A 13,758-nucleotide genomic window follows, 5' to 3' on the forward strand; every position below is an offset into this window, starting at 1 on the left:
GATTTTTGTCTTTCATTCCCATCATGTCATGGTGTCTACTTGTAATGCAAATATTGGAAGAAACATTGTTAGGGTTTGGATTGTTGAAAACAAAACGCAATAATATATCTTAACCTTTACTAATTAATTTAAATCAATACTCACTATGCTCCCTATAAGCTTATTATTATTATTATTACGCACGCAAAATTAGGTACATAAATTTGTAATATTTCCCTTGACTAATACTCGATCTACGTCATTTTTATTTTTTAACAAGAAGAAAAAAAATCATTAATAAAAGGTAATCAAATGACATTTACAAGCAATTTCTCAATCTAAACTTCCAACACAAGTACATATTATCGCCCTAATAAAAAAAAAAAAAACATAATTTTGTAATAATTTCATGAACTAATACTCGTTCTACAATTCTAAGTCATTTTAGAAGATATTAAGATGCCTTTACTTAATCCTTAAAGTTGTATACATATTCAAATCTTAACCCCAACGACCTCCTAAATCCTAATTAATTTTGGTCAGCAACATTGCAACATAATTTCTCTACATTTCTTCTTGAACACTTGAATGACTGCTATGCCTCTTAGCCTCTATATACGACCCTACTTCGTTGATTTTTTTTTTCACAAGATATTATTGAGGAAAATTAGGAATAACATAAAGTGGACTATATTACTTTATATAGATGGACTTGAAGAGTTGAGAGGAGTAAGAGAGAATGAAATGGTAAATGAAAAAGATTGAGTTTTATGTGTAAAGGTTAAACCTTTATCGTGTTAAGTTTTGTGTGTGTGTTTTTTTTACCGTCGTGTTGAGTTTTATGTTTGGCTTAGGCCTGGTACACGACTAATCTTAACTAACAATCCTATTACCTTGAATTTAAACTGTGGATAAAACATGATGATTATGTATCATTAATTTAATGACATTCATAGCTTGTTGCTAGTTACACTTACCTACCAATCTACCATGCTGAAACCTCTAAATCAAAGCGCACCTTGGTGTACATAATTTCCTACACATTTAGCATATGTAGGTTATGCATTGATATCAAATAATCAAATTAAAAGTACATATATAAACAACAACTAAATTGGCACACTAAAGTGTATAAATTCCTTTATACTCCCTTTATTTTTAAATATGTGACACGGAGATCAGATTATTTAACTAAACAGTTAACAGTTAAAGTAAAAACAACATTTAAAAACGGAGTGAATATTTAATAAGTTGGACTCGTTTATCCAAGTTGGTGAAGTGGCAACCACAATAATGATCTTCCTTTTGTTGATTGCTCCTCTTACTAATAACAACCTCGAATACTGATTGCCTTTATACATGGGAGAGTACGATCGATCGATCATGACAGATACTAATTGAAACAAGTCACTTTCTTGAAGATATAAATTTAATTCATTTATTTATATAATAAATTTACTAATAATAAAAATATGTGCAGTGGACTGCCTAACGACTTCTGGCATATATTCAGTCAAAAGAAATATAATACAAGTAAGTAAAAATAAAAGGGACGTCTGTAAATTCAAAAAGGAAAAAAAAAAAAATAAATAAAAATGAATAGAGTTTTAAAGACGAATGAAAGCTGCATAATAATGAAGGTATGCATTCATGGCTTTGCTTCTTGTAACACTGACAATAATATTTATTTATGAATAAATGAATGAATGAATGCATGTAAAGTAGATTGATGTATTAATAAACATGATGTACCCCATTTATATCTCTAGTTCATTTTATATTAATCTCTACTAGTTTAAAATAGAATGAAATAAAAATAATATCTCTACTATAATTTTATTGCCGTACATGTAAATAACTCTTAATATGTAGCTAGCCACACGGTGTGACCAGTTATTACGGGAGTTTTTTTTTTTATATTTTTTTATTAGTGTACTTGTTGTTACTCGTTCAGTGTGTTATAGGGGGTTAGGCCATGTTATCACTACAAAAATAAAAGCTTTTTAGCAACTAAGTTTGGAAACAGATATTTTAAATGTTGCTAAATAGCAACGAATATAATTGTTTTCATTGTCTAATTAAAAGCGACATTTTATTCTTTAATTTTTTAATAATTAATGGCTACATGTTTTTGATTTGTTGCTATTTAAAACAAATTGTCTTACTAGTTGTTACTAGATGACATCATATTTTTCTCTTGTTGCCATGTAGTAACAAACTATGACAACAAATATTTTTTTATTTGTATTGATTTAGAAACAAACAAAGACAATGAATTTTTAAATTGTTGCCATTAGAAACAAGTCGTCAAAACTTTTGTTGCTAGATGATAACATACTTTTTTATTTGTTGCCATTGGAAACAAGTTGTGTTACATTTTGTTGTTAATTTATATGTAGGTTAGTTTTTGCTATTATGTATAAAATTATTTGAAGACACTCTTGGTTGCTATAATGATATCAAATAGAGACGGATTTCAATTTCGTCTCTAATTTAGAGACAGATTTTTTTATTTTGTCCCTTATTTAGAGACAAAATTTTCAATTTTGTCTCTAATATTTCATTCACTTATTATAAATTATATGTATAGAAGTAAACAAATAGTACTTTGTATAGTTGGTAAGAGATTCACCGTGTGACTTTTAGGTCACAAGTTCGACTCCTTCTAACTGCGATTCTTGAGACAGGGGATTCAAAGCGCCTTACATGCAAAGTCGAGCCAAGTTGACCTGAGCTAATAGGGATTAGGTTTAAAGCGCCTTACATGCAAAGTCAAGCCAAGTTGACCTGAGCTAATAGGGATTAGGTTTTTGTCTCGTAGTGTTGATGACAACCAATATTTATGATTTGTTGCTATTTTTATGAACCAACTTTAATTTCTGTTGCTATTTTTAGGAACCAACATTAATAATTTGTTGCTATTTTATTAACTAATATTAATAATTTGTTGCTAATTTTAGCAACGGCCAATGGTAATTTGTTGCCAAAGTTGGCAACGAATGCACCAAAAACAGCAACCATCATGGAAACCGTATTTAAATGGATGCAATATTGCAACAAAATTGTTTTGCAACTGGTAGCCAAATTCCCACGGTAACAAGCCTTTTAGCAACAACAAATTTTCGTTTCCAACCCGTTGCTAAATAGAGTTGGCAACAAATTTTAGTTGATGCTATATTGACTTAATTTTGTAGTGTATATTGAGTTGCTTTGCTATATTATGCGAGTATGCTCTACTCTCTTTTGTTGTACTGAAATCTACTCTGTTCTGCTCTGTATTGTATTGGAAGCTCTACTCTGCTCTACACACAAGCTCAAAAGAATAGGGCCGAGCATTACTCCGTCAGTACTGTTACATGAGTTATTTGTTTGATATTGTAGGCCAAGGGTTACTTAGGCCAAATTTTATTCTTTTCACCTTATAAAGATAATATGCGTATTTGAAGTATAAGTTTAGTTAATACTTAATAGTTCGTATTAATTTAAGTTTTAATCTGTAAATATCAGTAACTTCAGATAACAAATACAATAACAAATCAAAACTAATTTTAATTAAGCAAAATAATTTTTTTAGTAAATATAAGGTAAAGTGAATTTGGCCTTATTAATCAACAAGATCTTGACCTAACTAGTGGTAAAGATTAAGGGCTTGTTTAGTTCACTGATCTGATTTAATTTGATTTGATATGATATATGGTCTAATTGTCTGATTTGACCAAACCTGGACTTTATATGTAGGATAATCTATAAAGAAACAAAAATATATCAAGTAGAGTCTTATTAGATTCGTAGTAATGTGTATTTTAATAATATATCAAGTGGAGTCTTATTAGATTTGATATGAACTCATTTTTTTTATTTGATCTTAACTTTTTTTTACTCCGTATTTGATTTAATTTGAACTTATTTCTAAAATAAATTGAACTAAATAAGGGCTAAGCTGTTAAGGAAGTGGATTGAACCGCTTGGCTGCATTAGTTAGGCCTCAAGTATGTTTTTTTTTTCTGTGTTCAAATACCCTCTCTTAATGTAAATGTGGTACATACTAGATTTGGGAGGTCTACTTGAATTTTTAAGTACACACATACTCCCACAGTCCCACGCATAAAGGTAGATTAAATTAAACGCCGTAATTTATATGCAAAGAATATAAATACTACTGGTAGTATACTCGTAAGTGAAGAGAGACAATTCAATTATATGTTCCATACATTAAAATTATAATAAACCTATAAAATGAAGATCCTAAACCTATAAAATTATAATAAAGATTTAAAATTGCAAAGGTGCTATAATTGTTTGATTGGTTCGTGGACCCGATAACATGGTTATTAAGGTTTAATAATTTTTTTATTTATTTATTTTTGATTTGGTGTGAGTGAAGAAAAATCAGAAAAGGAATGTTTTAAGACTGGTCTTGCAATTATCACTAAGCATAGGTTATGCCTTTTTCCACCTCAAAAGTGACTTTGTCTTTCTATTCCTAAGGCTATAATCACTTATTATTACTTCCCTGTTACGGCCTATTCTCTTACGTTGAAATTCAGTTTATTTTAGTTTAGTTTAGTTTAGTTTAGTTCAGTTCAGCTCAGTTCAGTTCAGTTCAGCTCAGTTCAGTTCAACTCAGTTCAGTTCAGTTCAGCTCCTAATTTCCTTCTCTTATAAAATATTCATTTCAGTTCAGCTCAGTTCAGTTCAGTTAAGTTCAGTTCAGCTCAGTTCAGTCACTGAGAACAGGCCCTTAGTTGTAATTTTGGAATTTTTTATGTTCATAAATAAATTACCTCCTTTGTAATTTAGATCTAATCAGAAAAAAAAAGGTTTAAAATATACTTCTTTCGTTTTTCTTTTATTGCACCATAATGACTTTTACACTATTCACTTAATATTCTTTGACCATCTTTTATGATTTATCCATTAGGAAAAAAATAGTCATGTGGGATCTAGTTACATTCGTCTCGAAATCTACTTTTCAAATATCAATTTTTTTTTTTTTTTTTTTAATAATTTTTACAAAAGTATAATTAAAGATATTAATAGCCAAATTAATGCATTAGCAAGTGTGAAAACCCTTATGGTGCAATAAAAAAGGAACGGAAGAAGTAATATATACTGCCTCCGTTGCATATATGAGACGTTAGACTTTTTTCACTATTTTTGCATTAGCTTTGACCATAATTTTTACTGACATAATAAAAATATATTTTATTGTAAAATATATTGTTAGGTAGGCATTAATATAAAGTTTTATACTATAATTTTAAATATAATTTTCATTAATAGTTAACTATATATATAAAAAAGTCAAAGTAGTGCATTGATATGTGTGCAATGTTGACTGTGTCATGTAATCTAGGACAAAGAGAGTACAGTAGTATTTTGTGTAAAATTTATTTTATTATCAATAAATATCTTTTATTTCGTGACGAAAAAAATACTGATACATACAAATCTAATAAGATCTCATTGAATATATATATTTGCCTAATAGTTTAAGACACATATAAGATCAAAATTTAGTCAAACCATGACAATAATTAGAGCATATCAAAACTACATTTACATCAAATATTCAAATCAAATAGGAAAAAAATAAGTTTCTAATTTTAAGACACAAATACATGAGGTAGATGCATGGCGTTTACCATATTCAGCATGTATCATAACTAATACTACTACCTCTGTTTTTTTTAGTTGACACGTTTTGACTTTAGCACTATTCACACACTTTTCTTTGACCGTATTTTGTGATTTATATGTAATAAAAAATATAGTCATGTGGGGTCTTGTTAGATTCGTCACGATATATATTTTCAAAATATCAACTTTTTATAAATATTTAAAGATATTAACGGTTGAATATGTTCATTGACAAACGTGACTAAAGAAACATGTCAGCTAAAAAGAAACGAGGAAGTACATCCATCAAATTCACTAAAAACCCTTATTTTTCGTAATTGGTTGGGGATTCACCTTGTAACGTTAAGATCAACAAGGCGAATCCACTCAATTGTAGTAGTTGGTCGGAGAAGAGGACCCGTTATCCTTCTCCATTGTTTATAAGTGTCTGATCCGTAAGATATAAGAAAAAACAATAAATAAATGAATTATGAGGCCAGGCTAAGGTATGCTCATAGTCATTCTCCTAATTAGTGACATATTTAAGATACTTGACAACACTAAGCTAGTGTCGTTGCTTCAACCTTTGAACAAAGTAAAATCATTTAAAGAAAAAAGAGGAAAAGAAGAAAGTCATTTTGATATAAAAGTATAACAACAAAAGTGAAAAAGATATGTCTATTTCTATCATCATCGTTAACGATTGCACCTTACCTATAAACACCCATATAATCAATTTATCAACTTTTTACTATTCCATTAGTTCACACTTCACACTTACTTTCCGAATTACCAAAAAACACCCCCTCTTGAGACCTATCTAGTTACTATTTTTCGTTAATACGAAATTTCAATATCGTATATAGAATAGATATTGGTCTTGTTTGATGAGGAGATTTTTGAAAAACTTTTAGCTTATTAAACACTATTAAAAGTATGATCCTTTTAAAAAGCTAATTTTGTTATTTGGTAAATAGCTTATTAAAAGTGTTTTTTAGGGTCAAAAAGTTCTTTTTAAAAAGCTCTTATTAAGAGCTTTTTAAGCATTAAATACACTGAAACAGTTAACAATAAATAACTACTCCATATTTACCAAACAATTTTACACAATCAGCTATTTACAATCATCTAGTCAAATCATCTAATATAATCAACCAGTCAAACTAATTAATATAATCAGCAGAGCCATTATCAATGTGTCTATCCTATATCTTTTGAATGCAACCTAATCTAACCTAACTAATAACCTAGTAAAAGCATGAAGGTGAAGATTATGATTGCAAAACAATGAGAGAGATAAAATAAAAGAGCAAAGGAAAGAGAAAATGTAACAAGTGGACATAAAACACATAGCCATAGATAGAGAAGGGGGGGACATGTGAAAGAGAGGGGCAAGGCAGAAGGAGAGGATAAAATAGACAAAGGCGCCCGGAAATATAGGGGGTTGTGCAAAAAAGCGAATTTTATTCACTTCTACTTTTGTTATTTTTTCCCCCTTTTTTTTCTCCTAATTTTATCCAACAACTCACTCTCCCATTTTTACTCACTACACCACTCACTCTCTCTCTCTCTCTCTCTCTCTCACTTTCTCTCTCCTCTGCCACACTTCACAGGCTGCTGCCCCCCGTCTTTCTCTCTCCTCAGCAGCGCGCAGCAGCAGCAGCATCAGCAGCGCGCAGCAGTAGCAACAGTCTGTGCACTGCAAACAAAGCAACACTCTTTGGCAGATCAAAACAATATAATGTCCAAATTTATAAAAGATAAAAACTTTACCCACAAAAAATATCCCATTAATTTAAATCATACATACCCATTTCATAAAATTGAAAATTAATCAACCCCTTTTGATTTGACACCTTAAATCTCAAAAATCAAAAAACCCCCCTTTCTTCTGCTCCTAGAGAGAGAAAGTAATAAAAATCAAATCTTTCTAGTGAGAGAAAGTGTGTTCTTCTTTAATTTCTCCCTTCTTCTTTTAGCAATGCTGTGGGTTTTCAGTTTAAGTAGCTGTCTTACCTAAGTTTAAACCCCTTGTAGAAATCCTCACAATCTCCCATTTTACCCTTGTTTCTCTCTCTAGAATTCTTCACTTTCTCTCTCTAGAATTCTGCCATGATGGGTGTCCTAATCGACTTGAACACTGTTAATGAAGATGAAGAGGATAACAACAACAGCAACAACAATAGTAGCAGCAACAATTACCAAAATACCCTCCAAAATCTCTGTGCTTCATCTTCATCATCTGTTTGTATGGAGCTATGGCATGCTTGTGCGGGCCCACTCATCTCTTTGCCCAAAAAGGGTAGTTTGGTAGTTTACTTGCCTCAAGGTCATCTTGAAGAACAAAATCAGCAAAATAATTTGCCAGAATTTGATTTTTCAAGTGGGATTATTAATACTAATAGTAATATTAGTAGTAATAATAATTATAATCATACTTTTGATTCCCACCAAAACAATATTCCTCCTCACGTGTTCTGTCGTGTTCTTGATGTCAAGCTTCATGTAAGTTCCCCTTTTTCTTTATACCCTCTTTTTAAATTTTGTGTGATGGTCTTTTTTTGGTAATTTTCTGGTAAATTTTTATTTGGGGTTTCATGTTTCAATTTTGGGTAACATGGGGTTTAAATGAATTCTTTCTGGGTATATAATAGATAGCCACATAGCGTAGTAGCGCAATGATGTAGACGAGATTCGATTCTATCCCGAACTTGGGTACTAATTCTGGGTATATGCTGTTTCTGCTAGTTGTTTGGTTCTAAGTAGTTATGTAATTTTTATTTTATTTGTTTGGGTTAGGTTAAGAAATTGATTATGGGTTTGGTTCTTTTTGGCTTTTTAAGAAAGTTTGCTTTTTTTGGGTAAGTGTTTACTTAAATGTGTGTGAATGTTGGTTTGAGTATGTAATGATTTAATTTTTTGGGGATTATTTATTTAATTCTGGGAATTTGGGAATTTTTTTAGTAGTTTGATTAATAATCTTTTGTGTTTGTTCCTTTGAAATTGGGTGTTGCAATTTGTGGGGAAGAAAATATAATTAACAATTTTGAAATGTGTGCTCATTTTTGGTAGGCGGAAGTTGCAACAGATGAGGTTTATGCTCAAGTTTCTCTAATCCCAGAGAGCAGCCAGGTAAGAATGTGTAAAATAATCACTCATTATTTTGGTAAAAGATGTACATAAATACTATACTTTAATCTTCATATGAAGTTTAAAAAAGGGTAATTAATTCACATTTGAAGTTTCCTAATCAAACTATGTTTGTTTAATTGTTATTGTTCCTAATGTTTTGTGCTTTAATTAAACAATGTTCTGAATTTCTGACAATGTTTTTTGTGCATTGTTTTACTTTCCTGCTTGTAATTGGAGCAGTTTGAGGAGAAATTGAAAGAGAGTGAGACTGATGTAGAGGGGGATGAAGAGGATTTTGAGGACATTGTCAAGTCCACAACACCTCATATGTTCTGCAAGACTCTAACTGCTTCGGATACCAGCACTCATGGTGGATTCTCTGTCCCTCGCCGTGCTGCGGAGGATTGCTTTCCTCCCCTGGTAATTTCAGCTCCAATTTCACTGGAATACCGTGGTTTTGTGTGTTTTTTGCTTGCTGATTTCTGATAAAATGCCGGTCTTTATGGAATTTTCTTAATGGGCATTTTTGGTGAAAATGGTGTAGGATTACAAGCAGCAAAGGCCATCTCAGGAGCTGGTTGCAAAGGATTTGCATGGATTAGAGTGGAGGTTTAGGCACATTTACAGAGGTACATTGGAGGTTAGGGGCATTGAGTTCAGTTTTCTAGGTTCTAGGTTCTCATATAATTAAAGACTTTATCTGGAATTATTATTGTTTAAGGTCAAAGTTTGCTAGAAACTAGTGATATTGTTCCCAATATTCATACTGTCTTCCTAGTGTTTGAGAAAAACTCTCTTAGATTAAGTATCCTAAGCTTCTTAACTTCTCTGTGATTTTGTTATTATGATGTGTTCCATGTTTATGGGTCTGACTTAAACAGTTGGGAGTGTACTAGTTTATAGTCCTGCCATTAAATTTTCAAGGGTTTGTTGCTTCTTCCAAGCTATGTTACTCGTATTTTTCGTATTACCTCAACTGCTTGTGATGGGAGTCTTGAAATTCGTAGTATGCACACTTTCAATGTGATTTTGGTAAAAAAACGACATGCTTTGTAATATAGTGGAGTCTAATACTTGTGTTTGTGAAACATATACCCGGGTAGGGTTTACATTGCTAACAAAGGAAAAATACTTTTTTTATAAAATCAATGAATGCTGATTTTTTCTTGCTTATTTACTTAATGTGGTGTTCTTGATGCTTGAGTAGGCCAGCCGAGGAGGCATTTGCTTACAACTGGGTGGAGTGCTTTTGTGAACAAGAAGAAGCTAGTCTCTGGAGATGCAGTGCTCTTCCTCAGGTTTTATAATTTTCTGTCTTAAAGAAGGTTTTATGACCGCTTTAATATTTGTTCTAATCATATTATGTTTTGGAATGATAGAGGCGCCGATGGAGAGCTGAGGTTAGGAATCCGAAGAGCAGTTCAGCTGAAAGGACCAACCTCCTTTTCTGCTCTCCCCACTAGACCATTGAGCAACAACAATGTGTCGGCTGCATTTGATGCAATATCTTCTGGACGTGTTTTCAATGTTTGCTATAACCCAAGGTATTTGTAGTTGAAATCATGTGAGCTGCTATGTTATTGATTTTCACTCACTTTTCTTATGTAAATGAACTTCAAAGTTTACCAAATTTTGTTTGACAAGTTTAATTACTTGGATTTTCCTGTATTATTTTACTTGCCAAAATTATTGTACTAGTAAAATTTGCCCTTACAATTTTGTATGTGCATACGTCCCCTTGACGAATTTATCTTTAAGTTTTCGCGTTCATGCCCATCTTCTCTGACTTTCTAACTTTTATTATAAATCAAGGTATAAATTGATCGGTCCAATATTTCTACTTATGCTGAAAGCTTTGCATTTGTCTTGCTACTGGCATACATTATTTGAATTGTTGTGTTTGATTGATCATATATATCATATAATCAAATAAAGTTGTAAGCTTTATATTTGTCTTACTATTCATGATGTGCCATAGACATGATAGCTACTTTTTTCTATATCATATTCTTCAATTGGACCTAATATTTTTGGGCAGAAAATGACTAGAAATCTGTGTGAATAGCATCTCATTAAGCATGCAGGTCTTTCCTTGTGTCAGTTGTGTGTGACTGTATATGCAAATTTTTGGATCTTTCTCTTGGAAACATTAGCAACCTGTTCTTTTAATTGGACTATCTGTTATATCAACTAGAAGTCATTCTTGTACTTGTGAGGGGTTTTATCTGTATGTGACACTATTTTTTTACAGCCCGAAGTACCTCCATCCGATCCTTTAATCATAGCAGACAGTCGCGAAAGTCCATAAAATTATTGTACCTTGTCCTTGTCTTTAAGTGCAAGTTACAGTCCACTAGCACATGAGATCACATGCTCAATTGTTATCCTTTGGTTAATGTGAATATTGATCATTCTTTCGTTCTTGTAGGGCAAGCTCGTCTGAGTTTGTTGTACCACTCCGGAGGTTCTTGAAGAGTTTGGATACTTCTTTCAATGTAGGAATGAGGTTCAAAATGCGCTTTGAGGCAGAAGATGCTGGCGAAAGAAGGTTAGGAAATACCTTCTTACTCTTAACAGCGTAATTTTCTGGCTTTTTTGGCTTCATCTTAGATGTGTGCTCTTGCAATAGGTACACCGGAGTGGTCACTGGAATGGCTGAGTTGGATCCGATGAGATGGTCTGGTTCGAAATGGAGATGCTTAATGGTATGCATGTATAGGATACTACTTCGCGGTTTTTTTTTGATGCACGTCTTATATTAGTGGAAATAGACTTGGAAATTATATATTGGAATTCATATCTGGCGTGGAATATAGAGATTAAAAAAAAAAAAAAAAAAAAAAACCTGCAAAGTTCATCCTCCCACAAACTGAAAGTTGTGTTCTATGTGATGATTGAACAAGTCTACAAGAGTAAATAACATCCTTTGCAGTTTGTACCATATGACATATTTCTTAGAGTATGCCGGATTTTATAGGATACCATTCATTCCCTTTCTTCACGCAGCAGTAGTCTTCTGTTCTTTCCCCTTATTTTTCTTCCTACATTTCTGATGAACTGTTAGATTTAAGGTCTTGACTTGGGTTGATCATCGAGCTTGGAAATCTTGTTTTCCTTAAATGGCAAAAAGGAATCAATTTTGCTTCTAACCTTCAAAGAGAATATATATCCTAAATTATATGAATAATAATTAATCTGAATGGCTAAATTTGGACTCTTCAAAGGGAATAAGGGAATGATACAACATCAAGTATATCTAGGACTCGTGTTAGTATTGTATTGCTTGTTTATCGCGTAAAATAACAGAAAATGAAATAGCATGCATCATCAAATTAGTGTGTTGTCGTTTCGACTCCAGGACTGTTCATTCAGGTACTAAATCTTTTTTGCTGATAATGTCACAGGTAAGGTGGGATGATGTAGAGGTGAACCGCCATGGCAGAGTTTCACCTTGGGAGATTGAGCCAACCGGTTCTTTTCCGAGTCCCAGTAGCTTAATGGCATCTGGTCTAAAGAGGAGCAGAATCGGTTTGCCATTAGCAAAACCAGAATTTCCAATTCCAAGTAGGTCTTTTGAGCAACCAGAAATCAACTTCCAATAATTTTTTGTTCTGTTTTTGGTGGTTGCAATACTGATGTACCATTGAATTCTGTGTAGGTGGAGTTGGAATGCCAGACTTCGGAGAATCAATGGGATTCCGGAAGGTCTTGCAAGGTCAAGAAAAATTGGGTTCTCGTTCTGCCTGTGATGGTAATGACAACCCTCATCTTTCCTCATCTGATCCAGGAAGATGCTATCCTAGCTCCATTCCTCCAGGTGATTTTGGCAGAACTGCCAAAGGCATAGGCTTCAGGGAATCATTCCGATTCCAAAAGGTCTTGCAAGGTCAAGAAATACGCCATCTTAGTCCCGCTCAAGTAGATGGTTTAACATCTTCAGCCAACCGGGGGCATGAGGGTGGTGGTCCCCTTGAAATTTACGAGGGTGTGCAAGTGCCTAACTGTGGAAACGGATGGCTTAAAGCACAAGTATCTTCACCATCCTCGGTATTAATGTTCCCACATCCAAGCATTCAACAAGCTAGGGGCTTCAGATCGCCTATGTGTCAACCCAGGGTGATGAGTATGGAACATATGAATTATGCCGGTGTTCCTCCATACAATTCTCTCTCGAAAGCAAGTGAGGAGTTGGTTCCTGCCGGTAAAGCCAGCTGCAGGTTGTTTGGTTTTTCTCTCACTGAGGGCGAACACAGGGTGGATAAAGAGAGAAGCCATAATAGCTCGTTTCCACCTCCTGAGACTTCGTTTTGGCCTCTCGTTGAAGGGCAGCCATGCTACAAGTCTCCTTCTGTGACCAAAGTTGGGAGCAATTGTCCCGGAGCAAACGATCTATATGCTGTAAGAGATATGCTTCTTGATATTGCTCTGTAAACAGAAAGAACCTGCCTTTTACAAGATCTAGATCACTTTTCGGCTTTGAACCAAACCATGGTTTGATGGCCTAGTGACAGTTTAGTAGGAAGAACTTCAGAATGCTTTGGCTACAATATTGGTAATTAAGTCACTGATGAAAAAAAAAGAAGTATCTCAAGATGTTTGCTCAAGTTGTTTTGTATTCAAAAGAATGATTTGTAATTGTCTAACTTGCTTTTTAGTTTAGACCAAACCTTATGATGCATGTATGAATTTTTTCCCTTCAAGATTTGATTGTAATTTTAATCACACGATTTCTCCCCGGATAATTATGCTATGTACAAGTATTTATTTACTAAAGATTATTGTGCAACAGCATACAGTAGTGTAGCAAATGTTAGAATAGCCTACATTCGACCTGTATTAAGGACTAATAAGCAGACACAGTTGAAGTATATCAGAGCTGAAAGTAGAAGAAACTAATATGTTTACCAATCTTCCCATACCTTCATTAATAGAATAGATAGTGTACCGAACTTCCTGTGCTTCTCTAGAGCTCGAAGACTGATAGATATTATAGGATTATGATAATATTTGTCGCAGAGCTAGGATATA

The 13,758-nt window shown here is 33.1% G+C and overlaps 1 protein-coding gene across 1 annotated transcript; it reads left to right on the forward strand.

The window, feature by feature from the left end:
• The first annotated feature begins 7,048 nt into the window (after positions 1 to 7,048).
• On the forward strand, positions 7,049 to 13,430 carry LOC145636238 (auxin response factor 3-like). The gene is made up of 10 exons (XM_081687740.1): positions 7,049 to 8,103; positions 8,671 to 8,730; positions 8,971 to 9,150; positions 9,275 to 9,359; positions 9,938 to 10,028; positions 10,110 to 10,274; positions 11,159 to 11,278; positions 11,360 to 11,435; positions 12,135 to 12,294; positions 12,389 to 13,430. Exons 1-10 carry the CDS (start codon positions 7,711 to 7,713, stop codon positions 13,159 to 13,161), a joined length of 2,103 nt encoding a protein of 700 aa, XP_081543866.1. The 5' UTR covers positions 7,049 to 7,710; the 3' UTR covers positions 13,162 to 13,430.
• The last annotated feature ends 328 nt before the right edge of the window (positions 13,431 to 13,758 follow it).

Source organism: Chenopodium album, chromosome 6, assembly GCF_948465745.1.
Source record: "Chenopodium album chromosome 6, dcCheAlbu1.1, whole genome shotgun sequence".
Taxonomy (NCBI): domain Eukaryota; kingdom Viridiplantae; phylum Streptophyta; class Magnoliopsida; order Caryophyllales; family Amaranthaceae; genus Chenopodium; species Chenopodium album.